Source organism: Drosophila novamexicana, unplaced genomic scaffold, assembly GCF_003285875.2.
Source record: "Drosophila novamexicana strain 15010-1031.04,08,12 unplaced genomic scaffold, DnovRS2.1 tig00000462-arrow-pilon, whole genome shotgun sequence".
Taxonomy (NCBI): domain Eukaryota; kingdom Metazoa; phylum Arthropoda; class Insecta; order Diptera; family Drosophilidae; genus Drosophila; species Drosophila novamexicana.
This window is the reverse complement of record NW_020824806.1, coordinates 1-21,716: the sequence shown is the minus strand read 5'-3', so window position 1 is coordinate 21,716 and position 21,716 is coordinate 1. Positions and strand designations below refer to the sequence as shown.

Sequence of the window (21,716 nt, the reverse complement as noted above, 5' to 3'; positions counted from 1 at the left end):
ATGCAAACGATGTACGCAAATCGATATAAGCAACAGCTGGGCTAGACGTGCGATATAAACACATCGATATGTGCACAAAACAGCTGAGTTGACAGCTTATCAAGCGTGTTCATATACCAAAGCGTTCCAGCTCCGTTGCCATGTAAAATAGAACGCAGTCGAAGAAAAACGAACAATAATTAAAATATTTAAGTATTTAATCAAGTGTATATCAATTGTGCATAACGACACAATATACTAAATAACGCGATGTGCTTTAAATAGTTAATCAAGAAACCCCAGCTAGGAGTTGGTGAATCACTGCCGCTGCAAGTGCTATTTTGGTGTGGCCTTTTTAATCGATTCCCGTTTGGCCTGCGCCAAAAGAAAACAAAGCAAAATATTTGTTCAGCGCACAAGGGCAAAACAACATACTAAGCTTATAAGAGCGACTGGAACGGGTACGGATCGCACGCAAGGATCAAACTTAGTTAGTGTATGTCTGTGTGCGTACGTACGTATGTACGTGCGTGTGTATGTGTGTGTGAGTAGCATGCAAAAGGCCAAAAGGTCAACAAAACTGAAACGTGCTTTCTTCTTTCCATCGTCCATTGCAGGTTCCTTGACAATGCCCAACACAATTAACTACAATGCACAGTGCTTTATTTACACTTTCCAGCTGCACATTAATCAGACCGACGCGAACCATAGCTAAAAAACAGCAGCAACAAAATACAAATGACCAAAACTCGACGTCGGAGCAACGGAAAAGCAATAATTAAACGTATTTAATAGCAACTAAAACAACATCAACAACAACCATCACTGGGTACTTCCAATAATTGTAGCCAAAATTCTACGAATTCAGGATTATAGATACATTTACACTCACTGCTTGCCCATCCTGCTGGCCATGTACTCGGAACCCATCGATACCGATGAGCTGGACGCCATTGTCGATGTGGTTGGGCTGCGCTCCCAGGCGCGGCTCAACACGTTCCGCGAGATGTGGTACCATGTCTTTCTGTGGGCCTTCTTCTCATCGATATTTATACACACCTGCGCCGCCTTGGTGGCATTTGTGACGCTGCGCCGGCACAAGTTTGGACGCTTCTTCTCCATACTGATACTGGTGATGGGATTTGTATCGCCCGCGAGCAGCGGCATCATCAGCAGCGCTGTGATCGCATTTGTCCATCGCGCTTCCAGCCTGCCCATGTCGCCGATCTATGCTCTCTTCTGGGGCGTCGGACAGACCATCTTCTCGGCCTGCCTGGGCTTCTTTCGCATTCTGGCCACGCTGTAGAAAGATGCGACGAACTGACTTTCACATTGGCACCCAAACCCATCTCTTTATTTATGTAAAAATCCTCTGTCAAATACGTAGCTCTCATTTGTATATGATAGGTACACATATGTTTTTCGAGCGCATTCAAGTTGGAAAGTTCAACCTAATATGCCTAGTTTATTTTGAATTAATATCGTATAGAATTTTTATTAATTTAGAAAATCGAAAATCCGTAATTTTAAATAGTATTTTCTACGCGCCAAATCGAAATATCTATCAACAAATTGTTCAGGTGTAGAACTTAAACTAATTAAACAATTATGTACATTTTTAAGAGACACGCGTATAAAAATATTGTGATTTTTAATATATACTATCTAACGAAATAGAAAACTGTACATATATAAATAAATATTATTTAAGCACATAAACGATCGATTGTAAATTCTGAGCAGCTGAATAAACGGCCTAAATCTATACCTAAATCAATGTATTCGGATCTCTAGCATTGTACAGGGTATACAATTTATTGGTCAGCACATTGCCAATGCGCCTTTCCGACTGCAGCGGCTGTGGCCCGTTGCTGCGCTTGATCTTGACATCCGCCAGCGTTTGCACCGCCTGGGCATCATTCGCAAAGTGCTCCAGCATGCGCTTCGGGCAGGGATATTGCGAAATGATGGCTTCCGCCACCTCCAGCGTCACCTGCGGCAATCTGTTCAGGTGCTGCTGCCAGAGGCGTCCATAGCCGTTGCCTTGTTCCACGCGCACGCACTGTTTGTTGTCATTGGCCAGGTACTTTTTGAAGCTGCCCAGTATGGCCTGACGCTGCTGCTTGTAGGGCTTCTCCGCGATGGCCTTTGTGTAGCGCTGCAGCAGTGCCAGCAGCTCCTGGCATTGGGGCTGAGCCAGTTGCTCCACGTGCAGCTGCTGCAGCAGCTGCAGCTCAATCAGCGCATCCGCCTCGCTGCTGCCGGCGCTGTGTTTGCTCTGGCGTAGACGTGGCACCACCACCGTGAATTGGCAATCGGCTGCGGGAAATGCATCGTGCAACTTGGGGCCGATGCAGGCCAGATTCTGTTCCTTTAGCGCCCGTTGAAAGTCCGTTTCGGTGAAGATCACCAAAACTTGTTGCTCCATGTGCCAGGCATCTTCCAGTGCGGCGCCCGCCGCAAGCGTCTGTTGACCCACATTGCGCTCCCAAATAATGCAATTGCGGGCGGGCAATGTGCGTATTTCGTACTTCAAGTCCGTATTGTTTAACTTCCCAATTAGCTCCTGACCCCATGCAATGCGCAGCAGGCCCGCGTCCAGCACCAAGCGCACATATTTCTGGCATTCGGCGGGTTTCATGCGTTTCTGCTGCTCCTTGATGGCCTGTTTAAGCAGTTTGTCCGCTTTGTTTGACATTTTAACGAATATATAAATGCAAATCTTAACAAAATTGGGCGCCAACTTGCAATAAAACAATTTTTAATAGTGCTGCATAACGCTATTATGCATTGTATATTTACTTATCGATAGAGTTGATTTAGAAACTGCGTGACTTCACAATCGATAGTTACGTCTAACCAATGCGATAGGCACAGCTCTCAGCACTTATCGTTGCACAGCACTGCAAGCCACACGTGTTTGTATTTATTGTGAAAAAGACGCACATTTTATAAATTTTATTCAAAATGTATCTCATGTACACAATTAACGAAAACGGCGATCGTGTTTACACGTTGAAGGTTAGTTATAGCATGTGGAAATAAAGAATGCAGCTCAGCTGTTTGCGCTTTCTTGCAGAAACGCACGGAGGACGGCCGTCCCACCTTGTCCGCGCATCCAGCGCGTTTCTCGCCCGAGGACAAGTATTCACGCCAGCGCCTTACTATCAAGAAGCGCTTTGGTCTGCTGCTCACACAGAAGCCGGAGCCCATCTACTAAGCCAGCGTTTATGTTTAAATTAGCTTACATGTGTATATTTACAAATAATAAGTAAACCGTAAAAAAAAACAAAACTGAAAACACATCAAATGCGTCGCTTGAGGCCCGCGGTATAGTCGAACAGTTGGGGATTGCGGAACTCGCCGCGCATATCCAGCACATAGTAAAGCGTCTTGTCCTTAACTTTAATGGGCAGTTGCACGCGCGCCATTTCCCGTGACTCCTGCGCCGAGATGCATTTCAGCGGCACGGTCATAATACGATTTCGATTGAACGGACCGTAGGTCACAAAGGACACGCTCTGGCCGCCCTTGCGCAGGATGAGAAACCGCACGGAGCGCAGCGTAAACATCCAAACGGCAAACAAAATGCCATAGCCTAGAGAGATTAATACAATCCTGAGTACTGTGCAGCATTTACTTTTGTGTCGACTCACCAATCATAAAGCTGCATATTGTAATGCCATTCTTGTACTTGTTCTCGCCCAGATTTATGCGCTGAAACCATTTCAGCTCCTCGCCAGGCTTCTCGACAACTGGCGCATCTTTGAGCGTCGTAAAGGCGAAGTGCGACAGATATGTCCAGAACACAAACTGGCACACGCCGAAAAAGTTGAGCATCTGATAGAACCTTGGATTCTCATACTTGAACAGCACAATATCTTTCGGCACATTTGTGCTCACATCAAAGGCAGCTCGTGTCGAATTGGATCTGATGGGCGCAGTAGGAGCCGGCACTTTACTGGCTTTCGGTGTCAACGAGCAGCGTAGGCTTTGCAATGTGTGTCTTTTCAGGAAATTGGCGCCGTGTCTGAGCGCAAAATTAACCAAATTGCTCATCTTAACTGATAACTTTGTTTACGGCATTTATTATAAAACCAAACTAACCTACAAGCCGCACAGATGTTTTTGTTTGTTTCGTTTTTGATCGTTCGTTCGTTCGCGTGTGAACTGGTTTTTGCACACTCTTTTTCAGGGGCTGTTCAGTAAAATGAGTCAGTGTTGTGGAACTTTGAACTGCAGTTCGAAATGCAATTGATGCCGTATCGGAAGAGGTAAGCCCTAATTACGTGCAAAACTATTTTGCAATTATTTACTGATTCGCTTCTTGAATAATTTGAACTAATACCAATGACTATTGGCCAGTAAAAATAATATGTATTTGTTATTCAGTGCCTTAAATCCATCAAATGAATCAAATTTAACCAGTTATAAGCTCAATTATATGCCAATTATTAAAATTTATTCATTAATCAATTTTTAATTAAAACTTCACTTTGTATTGTCCATGCCTACAACTTACAGATGTTGTTCGTGTTAAGTTGTTTATAGTTCATTTGTCGTCTTGCCTGCGAGCTAGTTTTGACGTTCAGGAACTAGCCGCAGCGCAACTGGTTCGCAGCTCCTCACAAATTGTTGTTGTCTGCTCTGATTTAGTCTGTGTTTGGTATTCCAGTTGTTCAGGGCGGTGGTTCTCTGCACGGTGTAAACAAATCGCAAAAAAACCGTTTAAATTATTGAAATCCTAACTACGTAGGGCATTTCATAAACGTTACGTTATAATCTATATGCTAAAAACAAGAACAGCAACTTTCCAAATACATATACACACAGGTAAGTTAATGTTAAGTACATAAGATTGTTGCCAGATCTTAACTTTACATGGTATAATTGTTATTATTATTGTTTATATTACCATCTCATATATATATGCATGGTTTTAAGGGGTTTTCCAACGTATTCACATAAATTTTTGATTTCGAATATGTAGAGAGACTTTTTAGCATTTGTTTGCGTTTTTAGGGTTGTCAGGTGGCTGCAACGCAGCCGGTAAAACTATAAATGTCTCAACTTTGTCGTCTTTTATTATAAAATGTAAACATTGAGTGCGGCTTTTGGAGTGCACATGTGTATGTTTGTCCTTGAACCTCAAGCATAGGCTGTGCATATGTATGACAATTTGTGGAGATGGCAACCCTATTGTATACCATGTGCACCATAATTACATGTACATTCATACAATAACGCCCATACCTTTGCGCATAGATAACGAAAACTACCTTTACTTCAAAATAATGCTTTGCTAGCACTTGGCAGCCCTAAAAACATTAAATTGTACAATCATAAAATTAAATTGTTGCCCCGTTTGCTTTTACTCTTGCGCTTGCAGTTAACTTAGCCGCCGATATCTAGGATCAAATGATATTCCCATAATAATGTAATCCAATATTGGTTTAAGACCCATGGATCCGTAATATTCTCCGGAACTTAGATGTTTTTCAAACTAACCTCACTTTGTATCAAAATCGATACGTAACCTAAAAAGAATGTGAATGCGCTGCAAAATATTATACACATACAAACCTTGTTATACATACACGAACACACATACACACACACACACACGTAGTTCTACTTAAGCGAACTTAGGTATGCATGTGTGCGTGAATGTATGAGTATGTGCTTGCATGCAAGAGCGAAACAGCTATAATAGACATAACTCCCAAAACAAGTCCAAACATAGTTATGTTACTACGAAAAAGACATCAACATATATAAAGACGCCTATGCAGAGACAATTAATCAGGTAGCTTTGTTTTATTTATTTATTTGTTGTCTATATGTAAAGCGCATACAAACAAGATGAGAGCAATAAAACTAAAGTAGGGTATAGGTAGGTAGGGAGGCAGGGCGAAACTGAGGTACAGCCCAAACATAATGATAGAATCTGAACCAAATCATGTTTCCGACCGATTCTATATCGTGACATTTCGAAACCCAAGACCTGTTTTTTTTTTTTTTTTTTTTCTCCCAATACATAGTACAAACTTTGGACGGCAAATATGGCTGCCGACGCCTCAATTTTTGTATTGCGTCCGTTTTAGTTGCTGCTTCTCACTGTGCTGCTGTGTCTTTCGGTACGCCTCGCGTTGTTGTACGACGGCACGAACAAAATGTGTTTGTCGTTCGGCAAACTTTTTTTCTTTTTCTTATTTTCTACATATAGATTACTTACATATATGTACATACATACATATTTTTACCTCGTATAAACGTCTAGTACCGCTCCCACTCCCTCTCTCTCACTCATTAGCTCTCTCTCTCCCTCTCTCTCGCTCTTGCTGTTGAAGCTCTTACGCTCTCTCACTCTCCCTCTCCCTCTCTCTGGTCTTGAAAGCCTACGACCTGGTACTAAACCGGTATCCTGCCAAAAGTCCTAGGCAAACGCATAAAACATTGCATCTTCTCAAGTCCCAAAAACTGCGGATCTTAGACTAGCGCACAAATTGCCGCAATATTGCTGCTTAACTATCCCCCCCCCTTCCCTCCCTCCCTCCACCGTTCCCCTGCTTCTTAGTCTCTTTCTCTAAACGTGTGCTCTTGATTTGTTTTTGTTTGCCGTTTTACATGTTTTCATTTTCAAATGCCGTTTTTCATATTTTGTCGTTAATTTCTATAGAAAATAATAATTTAATTTATCCGCCGTCGCCCCCACCCACTCCCCCCCAATCCATTGGCAGATAAAATGTTTCACATAGAGTTGTCCCGCTCACGCACGCAGCTCACTCGCATCGGACCTGCCGCTCGCACAGTCGGCAGCATTGCTCGTTTATAAAATGGCAATTTATGGCAACTTTACTTTTACTTTGTTTTGCGTTTTTCTTCTATTATTTTGCTGTTATTGTTATCGGAACTCTGTGGAAAACCATACCACAGACGAAGATCCCCTGCAGCAGCAATTGTTATGTGGTTCAACCCCCTGCAGCCGAACCCCTCGCCCTGAAGGTAGTTCTTCAAGCGTCAGCGCTGCCAACTCGTTTCAATATTGTTGCTGGGAATCCGATTCGTCTATAACTACGCTCACAAATTGCCTGAAAAGTTGACCTATTTCAGAAGTACCCGATATCAAGCATGATGGTGTGCAAAATCGTTTACATTTATTTGCCAGCCATGCTGACGTCACAGCGCATTTGGCTAGGGGTCGCACGCACTGTAGAATTTCACGCACATCGAAGATGTGAAAGTGAGATTGATTAAAAATGTTCGGAAAAAAAAAACATATAGAACGTTATCAAATCCTATCTGGCACGCCCTTACCAAGCACTTAGGTCGCTGGCCCCTGCCGTGCCCTCTCTCGCGCTCTTCCACCTTGTCTCCCTGTCTCTCTCCCGCTCGCTCTCTCTTCGCAGCGCTATTGTGCTCTCTTTTAATGTCGTCGTCGTCTCGCCGTCAGCTGGTTTTTGCGTTCGCGTTCGCGTACACTTCGGCCAATGTTTAGTGTTGCCTTGAACTCGCACAGAAATCTAGTTACAAATAATTTGATTTCTTAAGAGTCTAGTGTAAATTGCTGCAAATTGATTGAGACTCATCGAAACGAGGCGCATCCATACGGCTTGAGCTTATCGTAAGTTGGATTTTGTCCTAATTTCAATAGTTATATAAAATTGCTTCAACTTAACCTCAAATTCGTTAACACCCAACATTGTTGCGGTAAAAGCTAAAATATATCATTTATCGAATATATATCGCTCCAGTCCCCATACGCTCCATACAACATATCTTGTTTTTGCTTCTACGCTGGCTCCAAATATTTATCATATGTTCCTGCTTTATGCACGCTTATTTCTCTTGCTTGTTCGCTTTGTATTTGTGTTTCGGCTGCAGTCATCTTGCGCTGCGGCGGTTCTCGCTGTTGTTGTTGTTGTTGCGTTCGGCGGCAAAATACGACCGAACAACCGACCGACCGACCGACCGAGCGACAAGCACACCGGTTAGGCATGTAGATTTATAGATACATACCGAAACCGAAATAGCGTAAGGCACCAGACGAAAATCAGTTGGTGCTTACGTATATATATATATATACATATACATATATATATATATATAAATATTTGAATGATAGAATTTTGAAATAACATATTTCAAGGCTTTACCCGAACTTTAAATGCCAGTTAAATTTAATCGAACCCTTTCATTTTACAAGGTCAATTGTTATTAGTGGGCTTTTGGTTTGTTGGGTAATACGATTTTCAAGCAGGGTCTAAAAGTGAAATCCGGACTTGGTTCATTGTAAATTTCTGTTTTTTTTTTAACTAACGCTCTTTTTCATTTTCATCGCTGACAGAAATTACAGTAAAAGCTTTCGTTAAGCTTCCGGCAAAAGCTTTTTCGTCTGCATCAATTCTTAAAGAGGGAATTGACGAATTAATTGTTTTTGGTTTTGTAAAACGAATTTTACATTTGATGTATAAAACGTTTTGTTGTTGTGTGGGGGGGGGGGGTAGGGGGTAGGGGCTAGGTCATATGGTGTGATAGCCTCTGCGCAGGGTTGCCACACTGTCGATTTCAGTGTTGCCGGATCGTCAATGAAACCAATGAAATGACAAAACACCTAATTTTTTCATTTCATCTCAGTTCAATGTGTTCCAACTAAAGGCAAAATATTAACGCGCAAATATGATGGAAGTAACACAAAACGTGGAACTAAAGGAGCTGGCAACTGAAGATGAAATTATAAGAAGCATTGCAGAGGAACTCGACCATGAAGTCGATAAGCTCACCACCCCTGGTAGGTACAACACTTTCATCGATAAATTCGCATTTAAATAAGCCGAATCGTTTACAGATATTAAAAAAACGGTGGAAAGCCGCAAATCAGCCAGCGATGAGGAAATACACAATGGCCTGGAAGCAGACGTCCTGGAACCAGATATTGAGGCAGCGCTGTCTATCGATAGTATCGGCAAAAGCATCGATCAAATTGCCAGCGAAGCGCTGCCCTGCGAGCGTAATGCTGGCACAGATTTGGATGCTCTTTTGGATAAAATCAGTTCGATCGTAGACTGCGATCCCAAGGAGTCTGTCGACGAGGAAGCAGCAGAGGAGAGCGTAGCTGTGGAAGCTGACAGTGAGTCGCTCGCAGCCGATATCGATAACAATGAGAAAAGCAACATTGTGATCGATGAAGCTGCCGCCAAACAGATCGGCGCCGAAGGAGAGCAAAAGGAAGAGGAGAACGATAACAGCGTGGAGAAACCTGTGGGCGCCGATCTTGTCGAGGCCGAAGAGAAAATACAAGAAGAGGAAGAGGATTTGGAGAAAGGCGAAAATAAACAAAATATCGCTGCAAATGAGGATGAAGCAGCAGCAGAAAAGGATGTGCTAGCTGAGGAAAATATGGTAGTTGGTAAAGAAGAGGACTCGGAAATCTCAAAAACAGATAAGTCCAAAGCGGATGATGAAAAGACGAACCTCAATAACTCCAGCGATGAGGTCTTCATGGATGCATTGGAAAATATTTCCAGCTCAGATGAGTTCGAAGCATTGGCAGATCAGCAAATTAAAAAGCCCGACGAACCAACTCCCCGAAAGGAGTGCAAAAATGGTCTAGAAGACATAACCTCCGACGAAAGCAATGATAAAGCGGAACTTGCCAATGATAAGGCAAAGGTCGATATATCAATTATTGATCTAGACTCGTCGGATGAATGTCTAGCAGCTGAGGCAACAACGGAGTTGCCTAAAGATAGTTCCGATAATCCCGCGAAGGAGGCTGCAGAAAAATCAGAGACAGCCGCGAAAGATGCTGAGCCAAAGAAGCTTGGTAAACCTGATGATAAAGAAGAGGATAAGGAAATAAAAATGACAGCTACCCAAGAGCTCAAAGAGAATACCCTTGATGAAATGTTGACGGAAGCTGCCAACACGTCAGAGGCCAACTCGAAGGAGGCCCAGACAAAGAAGGCAGACACAGAAATAGAATGTGAAGTTCCTGTTCTGCCGAACAACAAAGTTGTAGAGACAAACGGTGTCTTCGATAAAGACTTGGCAAAGGCGGACGAGGAGAGTGAAGAGCAGGCGCCGAGCAAAGCTTCAGAGAAGATCGAAGCTGACACAAAGGAGGCCGAATCGGATGACGAAGTGATCTTTTTCGAGCCTATTGAGAAGTCGGCAAAGGAACCTGAGGCAGACGAAAGCAAAACGGAAGCTGTCAAGGATATGTCAACTGCCGAAAAGAAGGCGGAGGAGGTAGTCCTTGTGTCCGAGGACGAAGATGAACAGCCGCCCGCAAAGAAACCGGAGGAGGCGCCAAGTAAAAAGTCTGAAACAACAGCTGCGACTGCAGCAACAGATTCCCAAGCGAATGGAGCCGTAAGCAGTGATTTGTTAGCTGACAATTCGGACAATGCTTGCGATCAGTTTGAGAAGCTCAAAACGCAAGAAAAGCTGAAAGTTAGCTCTGGGGAGGATGTGGACAGCAACTCGAGCAATTTGCTGCAGCCCTCGCAGAAGAGCAGAGATGAGGTCGCAGCCGAAGCTGAGGCCGAACCCGTTGCGGAGACTGAAGACGGCGATGTGGAAATGGTGGGCGACGAGCCCGAGGATGAGCCCGATGCGGGCCTGCCGGCCGTTAAGCGCATACGACTGAGCACCGAGGACAAGCCGGAGGCTAGCAGCAGCTCCAGCTGCACCACCGCCAACACAACCACCAACGATGAGGAAGCTCTGCCCGCAGTTGCCAAACGCAGTCACAGCCTGCTAGCCAATAGCAGTCCCGTGGAAAAGGAGGAGACGCCCAGCAAGAAGCTTAAGACCGACGACTCTGATTCCAATAGCTCCAACGATGGCACGCTGCAAATTGATCTCGATGCCCACGACAATACCCAGGAGTCGGAAGCGGTAGCAGCTGCTGCAGAGTCAGCCAAAGTCAAGCCCGAGGAGAAGGCGGAGCCAACGGAGCTGGCGCTCGATTTGAAGCCAAAGCCGCAGTTCAAGCCCGATGTCAGGCCGTTGCGCATGGAATTTATCAAGAAATTCCGCAAGAACTTCGACAAGATGACACGGCACGATCTGGAGGAGCTGGTGCTGCAGAAGGTCGTCGAGAGCATGCTGGTGAAGAGCGAATTTGCGGAGATCCGACGCCAGATCGACAATCACGAGATCACGCTGGCCAACTATCGCCGCAAGATAGCCGAGGTGTCCAAGCAGTTTCTCGATCTGGAGACGGTGCACAAGCGCGTGCTCAAGGATTTGGAAACGAAGAATGCACAGTTTACGGCGCCCGTGCGCATTACGCGCGCCGTCGGTCTACAGGTGGGCATGGCCCTCATGAAGAAACCCAGCGAGGAGGCGCGCAGCCAGGCCAGCGCCCATACTGCGGGCAGTATGTCGGCGCCGGCAGCAGCAGGAATGCCAACGCCGCCCAAGGCCAGCACCTCACCGATGCGCACGCCCATGCGTAACAATGCGCCGCGACCAGGTCCCAGTCCGCCTCATCACCAGCAGCAGCAGCAGCTGCTGCAGACCCAGCAGCAACAGCAGACGCCGCCGCCGCTGCATGCATCCCGACCCTTCGTGCAGACCAGCGGCACGCCGCCCGTGCGACGCGGCTGCATGCAGAAAGTGACGCCACAGCGCCCCGTGAACAACACGCCCAGCGGTCAGCAGGCGAGCTCCCCCAACCAGGGCATGCAACGCATCCAATCACTGCCCCATGTCACATCACGGCCCATGTACGCCAGTAAGCACACGGGCGGCACGAACGCGGCAACCGCTGCGGCTGTCGCGGCAGCGATGCGCGCACGCGGCACCACAGCTAAGCCAATTGGCAAGGATTACCCCGGCTCATACATGACACCAAAACAACAACAACAGCAACAACAACAGCTGCAACAGCAACAACAGCAGCAGCTGCAACAGCAACAACAGCCCCTGCCGTAAGTTATTGCTTCCTTATTTCCGATTGCAGCTCCTTTAACTTAATTCCTTCCTTGCAGCGTGCGCATCGGTCGCAGTCCCGGCAAGCAGCCCATCAGCATCAACAACAAGCCCCGAGCCATGCCCATTGGCGGCGGCACCGTTTCGGTGCCCATGTCAAATGCCACAGACAGCGGCGCTGTTGCCGCCGGGTTTGGTCAGCCCAGTTTGGCGCCCGCCCGACCCAAAGAGAAGGCCGTCATCGATCTGACCGATGAGGATGATGCAGCAGCAGCTGCTGCTGCTGCCGCTGCCGCCGTGGAGGCCAGTGCACGTCACCGGCAAACGCCAAGTGCAGCCGCCAAACGCAGCCTCCAGACGCCGCCCATGGGCCCCAATTCACGTTCGGCGGGCGGTAGCGTAGTGCGTGTGTCGCCCATGAATATACCGCGCGCCAATGCCGTTGCCCGACAGATTGTCAATGGACCAGGTAATTTACATAAAAGTGGAGTTTACTTGGGTACACACGTCCCGATAACAGGTAAAACATTACCATATTTTATAGGCTGAGACAGATTTATGATTGTAAAAGTAATAGTATCCCAGTATATATCAATTTTATATGAAATCTCTTTTCTCCGTTATGAGATTCTATCCAAAATACTTGGTAGTAGAGATTAAATAAGATGTGAAAATATGATTCGCGTATAAACTAGAGCCTAGCATTGATGAAATTACTTGAAACAAACTTGAATACTCAGTCGATCAAGCCGAAAACCAACAGGCTCGAACTTTCGACTATTGAGCCGTGTTCGAACAAACGATCCAACATGTTCGAAGACATTCATACTAGCGAAGTTCGAACTCGGGCTTGAGCTAATGTTGGTTCTACCGATGTGAGAACATAAATGATTAGCTCGAACTTTCTTCGAGCGAGTCAAGATTCAAATTTGATCAGCTCGACGTACGATTCGGATACTCAAACAAAGTTCGAGCGAGTCCAAATTCAACTCGACTCGTCCGAAAATTCAGTTCGATCGAGCTCGCCTTAGATACGCCTATTTCGGTTTGGTTTTTTTTGTATAACCCCTGCCTTCAGAAAACTCCCTTCAATTGCTTGACATGCTAGACTATAAAAGCTACTTTGGTTTTTGCATATCATAAAATTGATATTTGAAGGGGGCAGTTGTCCGCTTATTGGAAAAAATAACAAAAACTGTAGGAAGTGTTATCTTGTTTTTATATTCTATATGCTAACAATTTACAGTTAATACTGTATTTACATACTCATGCTAAAATTTGTACATAATGATATGTATATTAATGTTGCATGAGTGTTAACATTTTGTTGAATACCCTCGAGGAGGTATTATTATTTTATCGCAAAATGTTTATCGAAAGCTTCCTCTGCGATCCCATAAAGTATATATAGAGAATATATGCAAATATATAGTTATAAAAAAATGTGTGCTAGACTGAATGGAAATGAAGTGAAGTGAGTTTTAAGAGAATACAAATATGACAAACTTGAATTGGTTTCGACACTAATAGTGCAAAAAAAGATGTCAACATGCAGCAAAATGTATAGAATCACTTACCATACATTTGTGCGTGCGTGTGTGTGTGTGTGTAGAGGTCGAAATTCAAAAATCTAAAAAACTTCAAATCTAGTCTAATTTGCATCGCACAGGCAGAGAACCAACAGGCACACAACGGCATAAATACTTCGATCCATATACAAAATTCAATGCACAAAAGCCAACGCTTAGGTACCCTTACCAACAATAACGAGGCAAAATGATCTGATGAATGACCTTTTGATTATTTCATATTACTCGTCCCTTCAAAAGGGAAGAAACGCGTCCGAAATTTGGAAAAGTTCAATTTGCGCTCATTGTTACTTGTGCGAACACAGACACACACATGCATTGAAACTATCACTAGACATAATGAGAGAGCATATTGAGAGCACTGAGAGTAAGCCAAAGCAGTTTCCTGTAGTGAGAACGAAATAAAATCAAAAAAATACCGTTCTATCACACAAATAATATGGATTTCGTACTCTCTTGCTCTCGGAGAAAGCGAGCGAGTCTCGGACCCGAACAAAAACAAAGTCCACTTTGGACCAGAAATCGAAAGAAATGAATGGCCCAAACTTTTCTGCTAGCTGTCGGTTAGTAATAGAATCCAGATTTTTTCGGGAATTAAGTTAAAATGGAGGACAAGTGTTGTTGGTAAAATAGGAGGAGCAGCAACATTTACCGAGGAGTAACCACAAATTTCATATCAAGTAAACATGGATTTATAAAAAGGAAAATTTATATTAGGAACATTCTAGAATGCGGATACAAATGCATTGCCTGATTCAGGGACAAGTGTGAACCACAAATATGTAGCTTACAATTTCGGAGCAATCACTAATTGGCATCTCATTAACAGTTCAGCGAAGTTCGATTGGCTCCAATGTCACCATGCAGATACGCTCAGAAAATACGCCGCCGAGTGGGGCGCGTATGCGTTATACGCATCCCGCGCCGTTGCCGCTGGCGCCGCCGCAAACCTTTCATCCGGACTGGAAGCTGCCGCCATCTCGGCCCGTTATACGCATCAGTTTGCACGATACGGGCATTGTCATCTCGTGGACGCTGGAGGATACGGGGCCCCGTTTCGCGGAATGCGTCACGTATCAAATCTATGCCTACCAGGAGACCAGCAACGATCCCAGCACGGACTCCTGGCGTCATGTGGGCGACGTGAAGGCCATGCTGTTGCCCATGGCGGTTACACTGAATCAATTCCAGGAAAATCAGCGCTACTTTTTCGCCGTTCGCGGCGTCGATGCCCATGAACGTTACGGGGTATTCAGTTTGCCCAAAACGTGGTAATATGTCGAGTGCCCCGCCCCGTTGGGAGTGTGTTTTGTTTTTGTGTAATTTTTTTGATTTTAAACTCTTTGAAATTATTTTTAAATTGTATTTATAACATATTTATGTACGCATTTTGTGCCCCAGCCCCTATTTTAAGTATTGAGTTTGAGCTTTTGGCAAGCAGCCGCCGAGCAGCACAGTTTGTGGCCCCAAATTCTAAGCCAACTAATATATAAAATCACATCTATGTTCGTTCCTTATACGATGGGAAAACACTGAGAACTGGCAGCTGTTAAATTGATTCCTTTCCCCCCATATACTCTAAGTTAGTCTTAAGTTTTAACCTTATGAAGTGTTTTATTTATGGATTAATCAGACATCACTCAAACATCTGCTTCGTAGAAATTAAACGCAACAATATGATTCGTTTTGTAATTTAAGACTTATGTTCTAAGCTTAAAGGAATAGTAAACAATGAATAAATATCAAACTGAAAAATCAAAAGCATTCTGTTTTTGATTGCTTCAACTCAGATCCAATTAAAAATCTGTATATGTTTATTAATTATTTTTATTGTTGGGATGAGGCACGTTTCTGAGAAAGGTAGTTTGGGTAGTTTACAGTTGATTATTTTCTAAGGAATTTTAACTGCCTGTGAATGTGGCAACTCTTCAATCGGCTAGCTGCAAGTATTTACAATATAAATAAAGTGCTTTGCAATTTTGTCAGTTGACTTCAGCGACCACAAATAGTTTAGATAGTCTTTATTTAACCAAAGCAATTTCAACAATTTACATTCTCTGTAGTTTAAAAGTATGTTAAATCGAATGTTAAATTTACAATGAACTTAAGAAAACATGCTTAAAAGGTAGATAAGGTAGATAGCATGTGTATAGTCGGGCTCTTAAAAAATGTTACAAATTCTTTGTCAATATGGCAACTCTTCTTCAATCTGCTAACAAACAGATGTCTGCTAGGTGGCAACACTGCAGATTTACAATGTTAATAAAGTGCTTCGCAAATCTGCCAGTCGATTTTTAGCTTTCATAAGCAGTTTATATTATCTTTGTTTTAACATTATGTAAAAGTGCATGTTAAATTTACAATGAATATAACTAACGTTGAAGCTATGTTGATTAAAATTTACAATGAAGATAAACTGTGTATATCAGGCTCTTAAAATATTTACGAATTCTGTGTGAATATGGCAACTCTTCTTCAATAGGTTGGTCGCGAGGTGGCTTCTAGGTGGAAACACTATTCTTATGTTTCCTTTGCAAATATTTGCAATGTAAATAAAGTGCTTTGTAAATTTTGCAACCGTTTCAACCTAAAAGAATAACCAAAGCAAACTAAACAATTTACAATTGAAATAATCTATTTGGTGGCACATTATGCTTAAGGACATGTTAAATTTACAATGAGTTTTAGAAATTTACTTTATTTTTAGTACGATCTGACATCAAATTGAGTACATCATAAAATTGAATGTGCCTTAAACCAAAGATAGTAAAAGTTATCCTTCGACTTATTTACATAGCGCATGGTTAAAAAATAGCTTTATAAATGTAATACTTATCGCTTATGACTGGATGATTGCTGTCAAATAATTTTAGGTAAATGTTTTGGCAATCTAATGCTCAGTTAGCATTTAATGCCCATATCCTTGCTGACAGTATACACTCGAGGACAACCAAAGGACAAATTAGCACAAATTGCTTGCACAAATTGATTTTCAGCCCGAAAGCAGTTAACTTAGTTGGAGGTAGGGGCTTGGATTGGGATGGCTGGGAGCATTTCTATATGAGAATGCAACCGATGACACATAAAATATAGATACGCTCATTTCCGTGAGACTGGGTACTGTCCATTTAGGGGTCGCTTGCCGTCCGCAAACAAACGCTGCTCCCCCTCCTCCCGCTTAATGGCCTACGTTGCCAATATTGCATGTTAAGTGCAATCCCTCCGTCCCCGGACCCATATATAGAGCCCTTTTATACGCTAGTCACCATGTCAAAGGGGGCATTATAGACTTGAAAGTAAACACTGCCCCACGCTTCCATAAGCCAAAATCGGATTTTCGCAATTTACAATTTGAAACTCACAGATTTATGATAACAGTTTTGGAGTCACAACCTATAATCCCTGCGACTTATTTAACTGTTAAATTCCCTATTAACTAAGTGTGTACGTTAAACTCGACAGAATATACCATTTATAGCTTGAGCCCATTGCATATTGGTAAAAATTATATAAGGGTTTTGTGCAAATGGTTGTGTCTGTGAAAAGGAAGAGTCTCCGAGCCCATAAAGTATATATATATATGTTTGATCATCATCAAAAGATTGTCGACCTTGCCATGTCCGTCCGCCTGTCTGTCCGTTTTTATGAATGTCTCAATTCTCTAGATTCTCCTAGTGCACGCGCCATACGAGTTTGTTATCGATAACCGATAACCCCTCTTTTGTAACAAGCAATCGATAAAAACCGTTATCGAAATTCTGTTTGCTGATCAAATTGCTTAGGATTTAAGAGCTAGAGACGCAAAATATAGCATATAGCGTATAGCTTCTGGTATAGCTGGCTTTTCAATCATATATCTTTGTTAAAGCTTCGACAAGCTCTGTTGTTGGCAAAAGATGTTTCGGGGTATCATCTAGTCGTGCACTCCCGACACTTACTTGTTTTTTTTTGTCAAGGCTGCGACACCGATTGCTCTCATGCACTTGACATTGGATGAGCGTTGCAGGCGACGTCGCGACCTTTTTCAAATATTTTGTACCGTGTGGTGCTTTTTTTATACCCTGAACCCATTAAAAATGGGTATAAGGGTATATTGTATTTGTGCAAAATCCAAATGTATGTAACAGGCAGAAGGAAGCATCTCCGACCCCATAAAGTATATATATTCTTGATCAGCACCAATAGCCGAGTCGATCTAGCTATGTCCGCCTGTCTGTCCGTCCGTCCGTCCGTCCGTATGTATGAACACAAGGATCTCAGAACCTATAAGGGCTAGAGACTTGAAATTTAGATGTAGATGCTCCTAGTGCCTGCGCAGATCGAGTTTGTTTCCGATAATCGATAACTTACTCCGTTTCCAAGCAATCGATAAAAATCGATATCGATATCCTGTTTTTTGGGCAATTTTGGTAAATAATAAGAGCTAGAGTCACCAAACTTGACATATAGCTTCTAAAATAAAATATATAAGTATATGCATTTGATGTTGGAAGAAGAGGGTTCAGAGTATCCCCTAGTCGAGAGCTCCCGACTAGAACCTCTTACTTTTTTTTGTGTCCATTCATGCGCTGCATGTGGCAGAGAGCGGCGTGATTGGTTCGCTGTTGCCTGCATATGCAGCTGCCGCCTGGCTTAGTTGGCAAGGCGCGCCAACAAGCAGCGCGTGCCACGTGCCAGCGCATTTTGAACGGCAGCCAAAAACCTTGACTTTAGGCGCATGTGTGTGTGTGTGTGTGTGCGGCTCAATGTTAAGTCATGGTATTTGCCTCTGCGCCTGCTGCACATCCGGCGCACAGAAATTTAGCCAGTTTGTCATTTTAATTCATTTGCAGGCAACGTGTCGCAAACATGTCCTGTTCATGTCCTGGCCCGTTGTCCTGTTGTTGTCATTGCCGCTCCAATTATTTGGCAATTGTCAAGGCAAGAAAAAATAAATAAGTAAACACACACGCGCACACACATATGCACACACTGCCTGCTTGCATTTAATTGAAATAACTGTTACACACACAGTGAGCGCAATTTAATTGTTGTTGTTGCTGCTTCATTTCCGGGAAATGTCTTAGCAGCCACAACACGCACGCACACACACACACACACAGGCAAACAGACATGTACTATTGCAAGCATAACAAAAACACAGATGTTTTGTCAGCAGGCACACACAAAAAACTGCTGGCGCTCACTGTCCGCAGCGCATGCGTCACTTGCCGCACGGCAACACTGTTTTTATATTGGTAGCAGCATTTGCGGGCTTTGTTTTGTTATTCGCTCGCTGAACGCGCCACATAACGGTTGTGTCTCGTCTATCTTCGCATCTCTGCTGCGCGCAACGTGCATCTATCGGCGGCATGCGGCGCGCTTTTAGACAATTAACGCGTGTTTTACTCAAAAATAATGCAACAATAATTATTGCATTAGTTGTGTGTGGGTTTTTCGCGTATTGTTAAAAAATATGTAAATATATTTAATATAAAAAAATATTTAATAAATATATAACACATTTTAAGCATATAAAAAATATGCCGCTATGATATTTAAGTACAATATATAAAAAAAAAAAATAGTTTCAATAAAATATTATAAACAAATACAGCAAAAATACATATAATATTTAAAAAATATAAGTATAAAAAAGCTTTTAACAAAATTCTGCGTGTGTTGATAAAATAAAAAATATATAACAAGCCTTAAGAAAATTAATAAACAACAAAAACATAATAAAAAAAGTATTAAAACATTACAAAATACAAAATTAGAGCTCATCAATTTATCATAATAATAAAAAATAGCTGCTGCAAAAGTATTGAAAACAAATTCTTAAGTGTAAAAAATGAATGAGTTATAATAAATCGAAAATAAATTAATACTCAGAGCAACTAAATATCAATGATGCGAAGAATTTAAGAACAAAAAAAAATCAAAAACAAATAAATAACAAAACAAAAACAAACATTTATGTAAAATAAAAACAAAGCAAGAAACATAACTTGTTTATAGATGTCTAAAAATTATAAATAAAGAATAAAGAACATAGATATTGTATATTTACGCAGCTTTCATTGTTTTTAATATAATATATACATAGAAAAAGACTTAATTAAAAAATATTAAAAAAAAATATAGGTATTGTGTATAAAAACAGCTTTCATTGTTTATAATATATTGCCTAGAAAAAGGCCTAATTAAAATACATAAAAAATATAACAAAGCAGCTTTCATTGTGTATAACATATTGCTTAGAAACAGGCCTAATTAAAAATGTAAAAATAACATTTAATTGAAATATCGATTACAAGTGGCAACTCGTCAATTGCTTTGTAAGTATAACAATGCCCCAAAGCGTTCCACATTTTCGGCGTGCATGTGTGTGTGTGTTTATGCATGTTAATTAAATTACCGTTATGTGTGCTTAACAACAATGCCAAAACCCACAACAACAACAACGCACACACGCGCTTACACGGCGTAACCTCCATTGAGAGTAATTATAAAAAAACATCAACAACTATAAAAACACTACACGCACACACACTCTCTCACACACACACACACAGTATAAACAATAACACATGAACCCATTTTCAGACCCAACTTCGACTCGAGCTGCGACTCTGGTTTCATGTCTTGGCCCTGGCCACTTGGTGCCATATTTGATATTTGTTGTGCCTGTGTGTATGTGTGTGTGTTAACTGGGCTGTGCCTAGGTCTATTACAAGCTGTGGCCATTTGCACGTAGCGCGTTACTATTATTAAGCGTCTTATTGTACAATGAGAGCGCACATAAGTATGCTACGGTTTCTGTAACTCAGACTGAGCCAGACACACACGCACACTTGCCCATGTGTATATGTAAGTGTGGGTGTGTGTACTCAAGGTGCCATAAGCCAGCATTAGCTGTATATATGAGCATGTTTTCGTATATAGCATGCAGCTAGGGCAGATTGTTCAGCTGAAAGGCTTACGAATCAAATCGATAAAATCATGATCCTTTTGTATCGATGGGTGTGCTCGTGTGTGTGTGTGTGTGTGTGTGTGTGTTCGTGTGTGTGTATGTGTGTGGTCTATCAGTCATCTGGTAAAGCTTGCAGCTTATGTGCCCGCACTTTATTTTCATTTCACATGGCGACCAAATGCTTTTGATGCCAGAATTAAGTATAAGATTTAAGTTTTAGTTTATTGTGTAAAAATAAATATATTTTTGTGATACGTGCATGTGCTTAAATGTGCTTTATTTGGCATGTTTATAAATGTCTAGTTGCCTCAATTTTTGCACATTTTACGCACAAAATAACGTAAATCATGCACTTACTGAATTTTTAATTGTTTTTTTGCCCGTAAAATGTTCTTTCATTTATTTATTTATTTATTTGTTTCTAGCTTTGTAAAAATTAATTACTTAAATATAAAAGCATTCGAAAAGCAATCCAAAGTAAATCGCATTCAGACAAAAAACAAATGAAATTAAAAATATATTAAATAAAATCCTTTGCAATTTCTTTGTTAAATAAGAAAGCTCCAATGCCTAAGTTCAAAGAGTATATTTATTTATATCTAAATAATTTATATTATTTAAATATTCCAATAATTGGTTAAATATTGGATTTAACCAAGCTCTAAATTTCTGAACTTTTAAGTTTGAAAAACGATCTGCGAAAGTAGATTATATATATAATTTTGTATATTATATAGAAATACAGGAATACGTCAATATATTTCCTATATATATTTACTTTTTTACTTTTCATTGATTCTTCAATATTTTATTTTTTTTTTTAATTTTTAATAATTACAACAATAATTTTGCTTTATTTCAGTTCGGTTTTTAGTCGCCAATTTTGCCCAAGACTTTTATAAGTATTATAAAAAGGCTTCCTTAAGCAACTTTTGTAGATTTATTCCTTTAATTATAGCATTTCAGTACCTTATGAAATTTCATTTAGTTAACATTTCATTCCTTTTGGACTTTTGGTCCATTCTGAACTCAATTAAGTTGCAGTTTTCGTAGATTTCTTGTCGTTCGTTTCAGCAACAGCTTGACATTTCTTCATAGCTTAGGGCTGACAGGATATTTAAAGGGATGTCATGTCGCCTGCAGGACATGTTTGCCCAGGACACGTCGAGGTGTTGTAGACAAAACTAATACAACAACAACGCACACACACAAAAACACACCCATTTTTTTCATAAATTTTCCGACAAATCAAG

The 21,716-nt window shown here is 41.8% G+C and overlaps 5 protein-coding genes across 8 annotated transcripts; 3 read left to right on the top strand and 2 right to left on the bottom strand.

Moving 5' to 3' along the window:
- Positions 1-119: 119 nt before the first annotated feature.
- LOC115760872 (transmembrane protein 170A) lies at positions 120-1,634 on the top strand. Of its 3 annotated transcripts, XM_030702431.1 has the most exons (3): positions 167-192; positions 265-523; positions 597-1,634. In XM_030702431.1, the coding sequence occupies exon 3, from the start codon at positions 893-895 to the stop codon at positions 1,283-1,285; it is 393 nt and encodes a 130-aa protein (XP_030558291.1). In that variant the 5' UTR covers positions 167-192; positions 265-523; positions 597-892; the 3' UTR covers positions 1,286-1,634. The 3 variants fall into 3 exon arrangements, with proteins under 3 accessions (XP_030558293.1, XP_030558292.1, XP_030558291.1); XM_030702433.1 differs by having other exon boundaries at positions 120-440; XM_030702432.1 differs by having other exon boundaries at positions 120-475.
- Positions 1,635-1,725: 91 nt separating this feature from the next.
- On the bottom strand, positions 1,726-2,797 carry LOC115760869 (probable crossover junction endonuclease EME2). Its single transcript, XM_030702427.1, has 2 exons — positions 2,782-2,797; positions 1,726-2,722 (listed from the first exon to the last, which is right to left on the bottom strand). Exon 2 carries the CDS (start codon positions 2,675-2,677, stop codon positions 1,748-1,750), a length of 930 nt encoding a protein of 309 aa, XP_030558287.1. The 5' UTR covers positions 2,678-2,722; positions 2,782-2,797; the 3' UTR covers positions 1,726-1,747.
- A 73-nt stretch (positions 2,798-2,870) lies between these two features.
- Positions 2,871-3,273, top strand: LOC115760873 (H/ACA ribonucleoprotein complex subunit 3). Its single transcript, XM_030702434.1, has 2 exons — positions 2,871-3,000; positions 3,059-3,273. The coding sequence occupies exons 1-2, from the start codon at positions 2,947-2,949 to the stop codon at positions 3,197-3,199; spliced, it is 195 nt and encodes a 64-aa protein (XP_030558294.1). The 5' UTR covers positions 2,871-2,946; the 3' UTR covers positions 3,200-3,273.
- Positions 3,216-4,055, bottom strand: LOC115760871 (transmembrane protein 223). Its single transcript, XM_030702430.1, has 2 exons — positions 3,636-4,055; positions 3,216-3,577 (listed from the first exon to the last, which is right to left on the bottom strand). Exons 1-2 carry the CDS (start codon positions 4,036-4,038, stop codon positions 3,285-3,287), a joined length of 696 nt encoding a protein of 231 aa, XP_030558290.1. The 5' UTR covers positions 4,039-4,055; the 3' UTR covers positions 3,216-3,284.
- Positions 4,056-4,188: 133 nt separating this feature from the next.
- LOC115760866 (activating transcription factor 7-interacting protein 1) lies at positions 4,189-15,269 on the top strand. Of its 2 annotated transcripts, none has more exons than XM_030702422.1 (5): positions 4,189-4,253; positions 8,617-8,770; positions 8,828-11,918; positions 11,979-12,388; positions 14,338-15,269. In XM_030702422.1, exons 2-5 carry the CDS (start codon positions 8,659-8,661, stop codon positions 14,781-14,783), a joined length of 4,059 nt encoding a protein of 1,352 aa, XP_030558282.1. In that variant the 5' UTR covers positions 4,189-4,253; positions 8,617-8,658; the 3' UTR covers positions 14,784-15,269. The 2 variants fall into 2 exon arrangements, with proteins under 2 accessions (XP_030558282.1, XP_030558280.1); XM_030702420.1 differs by lacking the exon at positions 4,189-4,253 and adding an exon at positions 4,508-4,812.
- Positions 15,270-21,716: the final 6,447 nt, after the last annotated feature.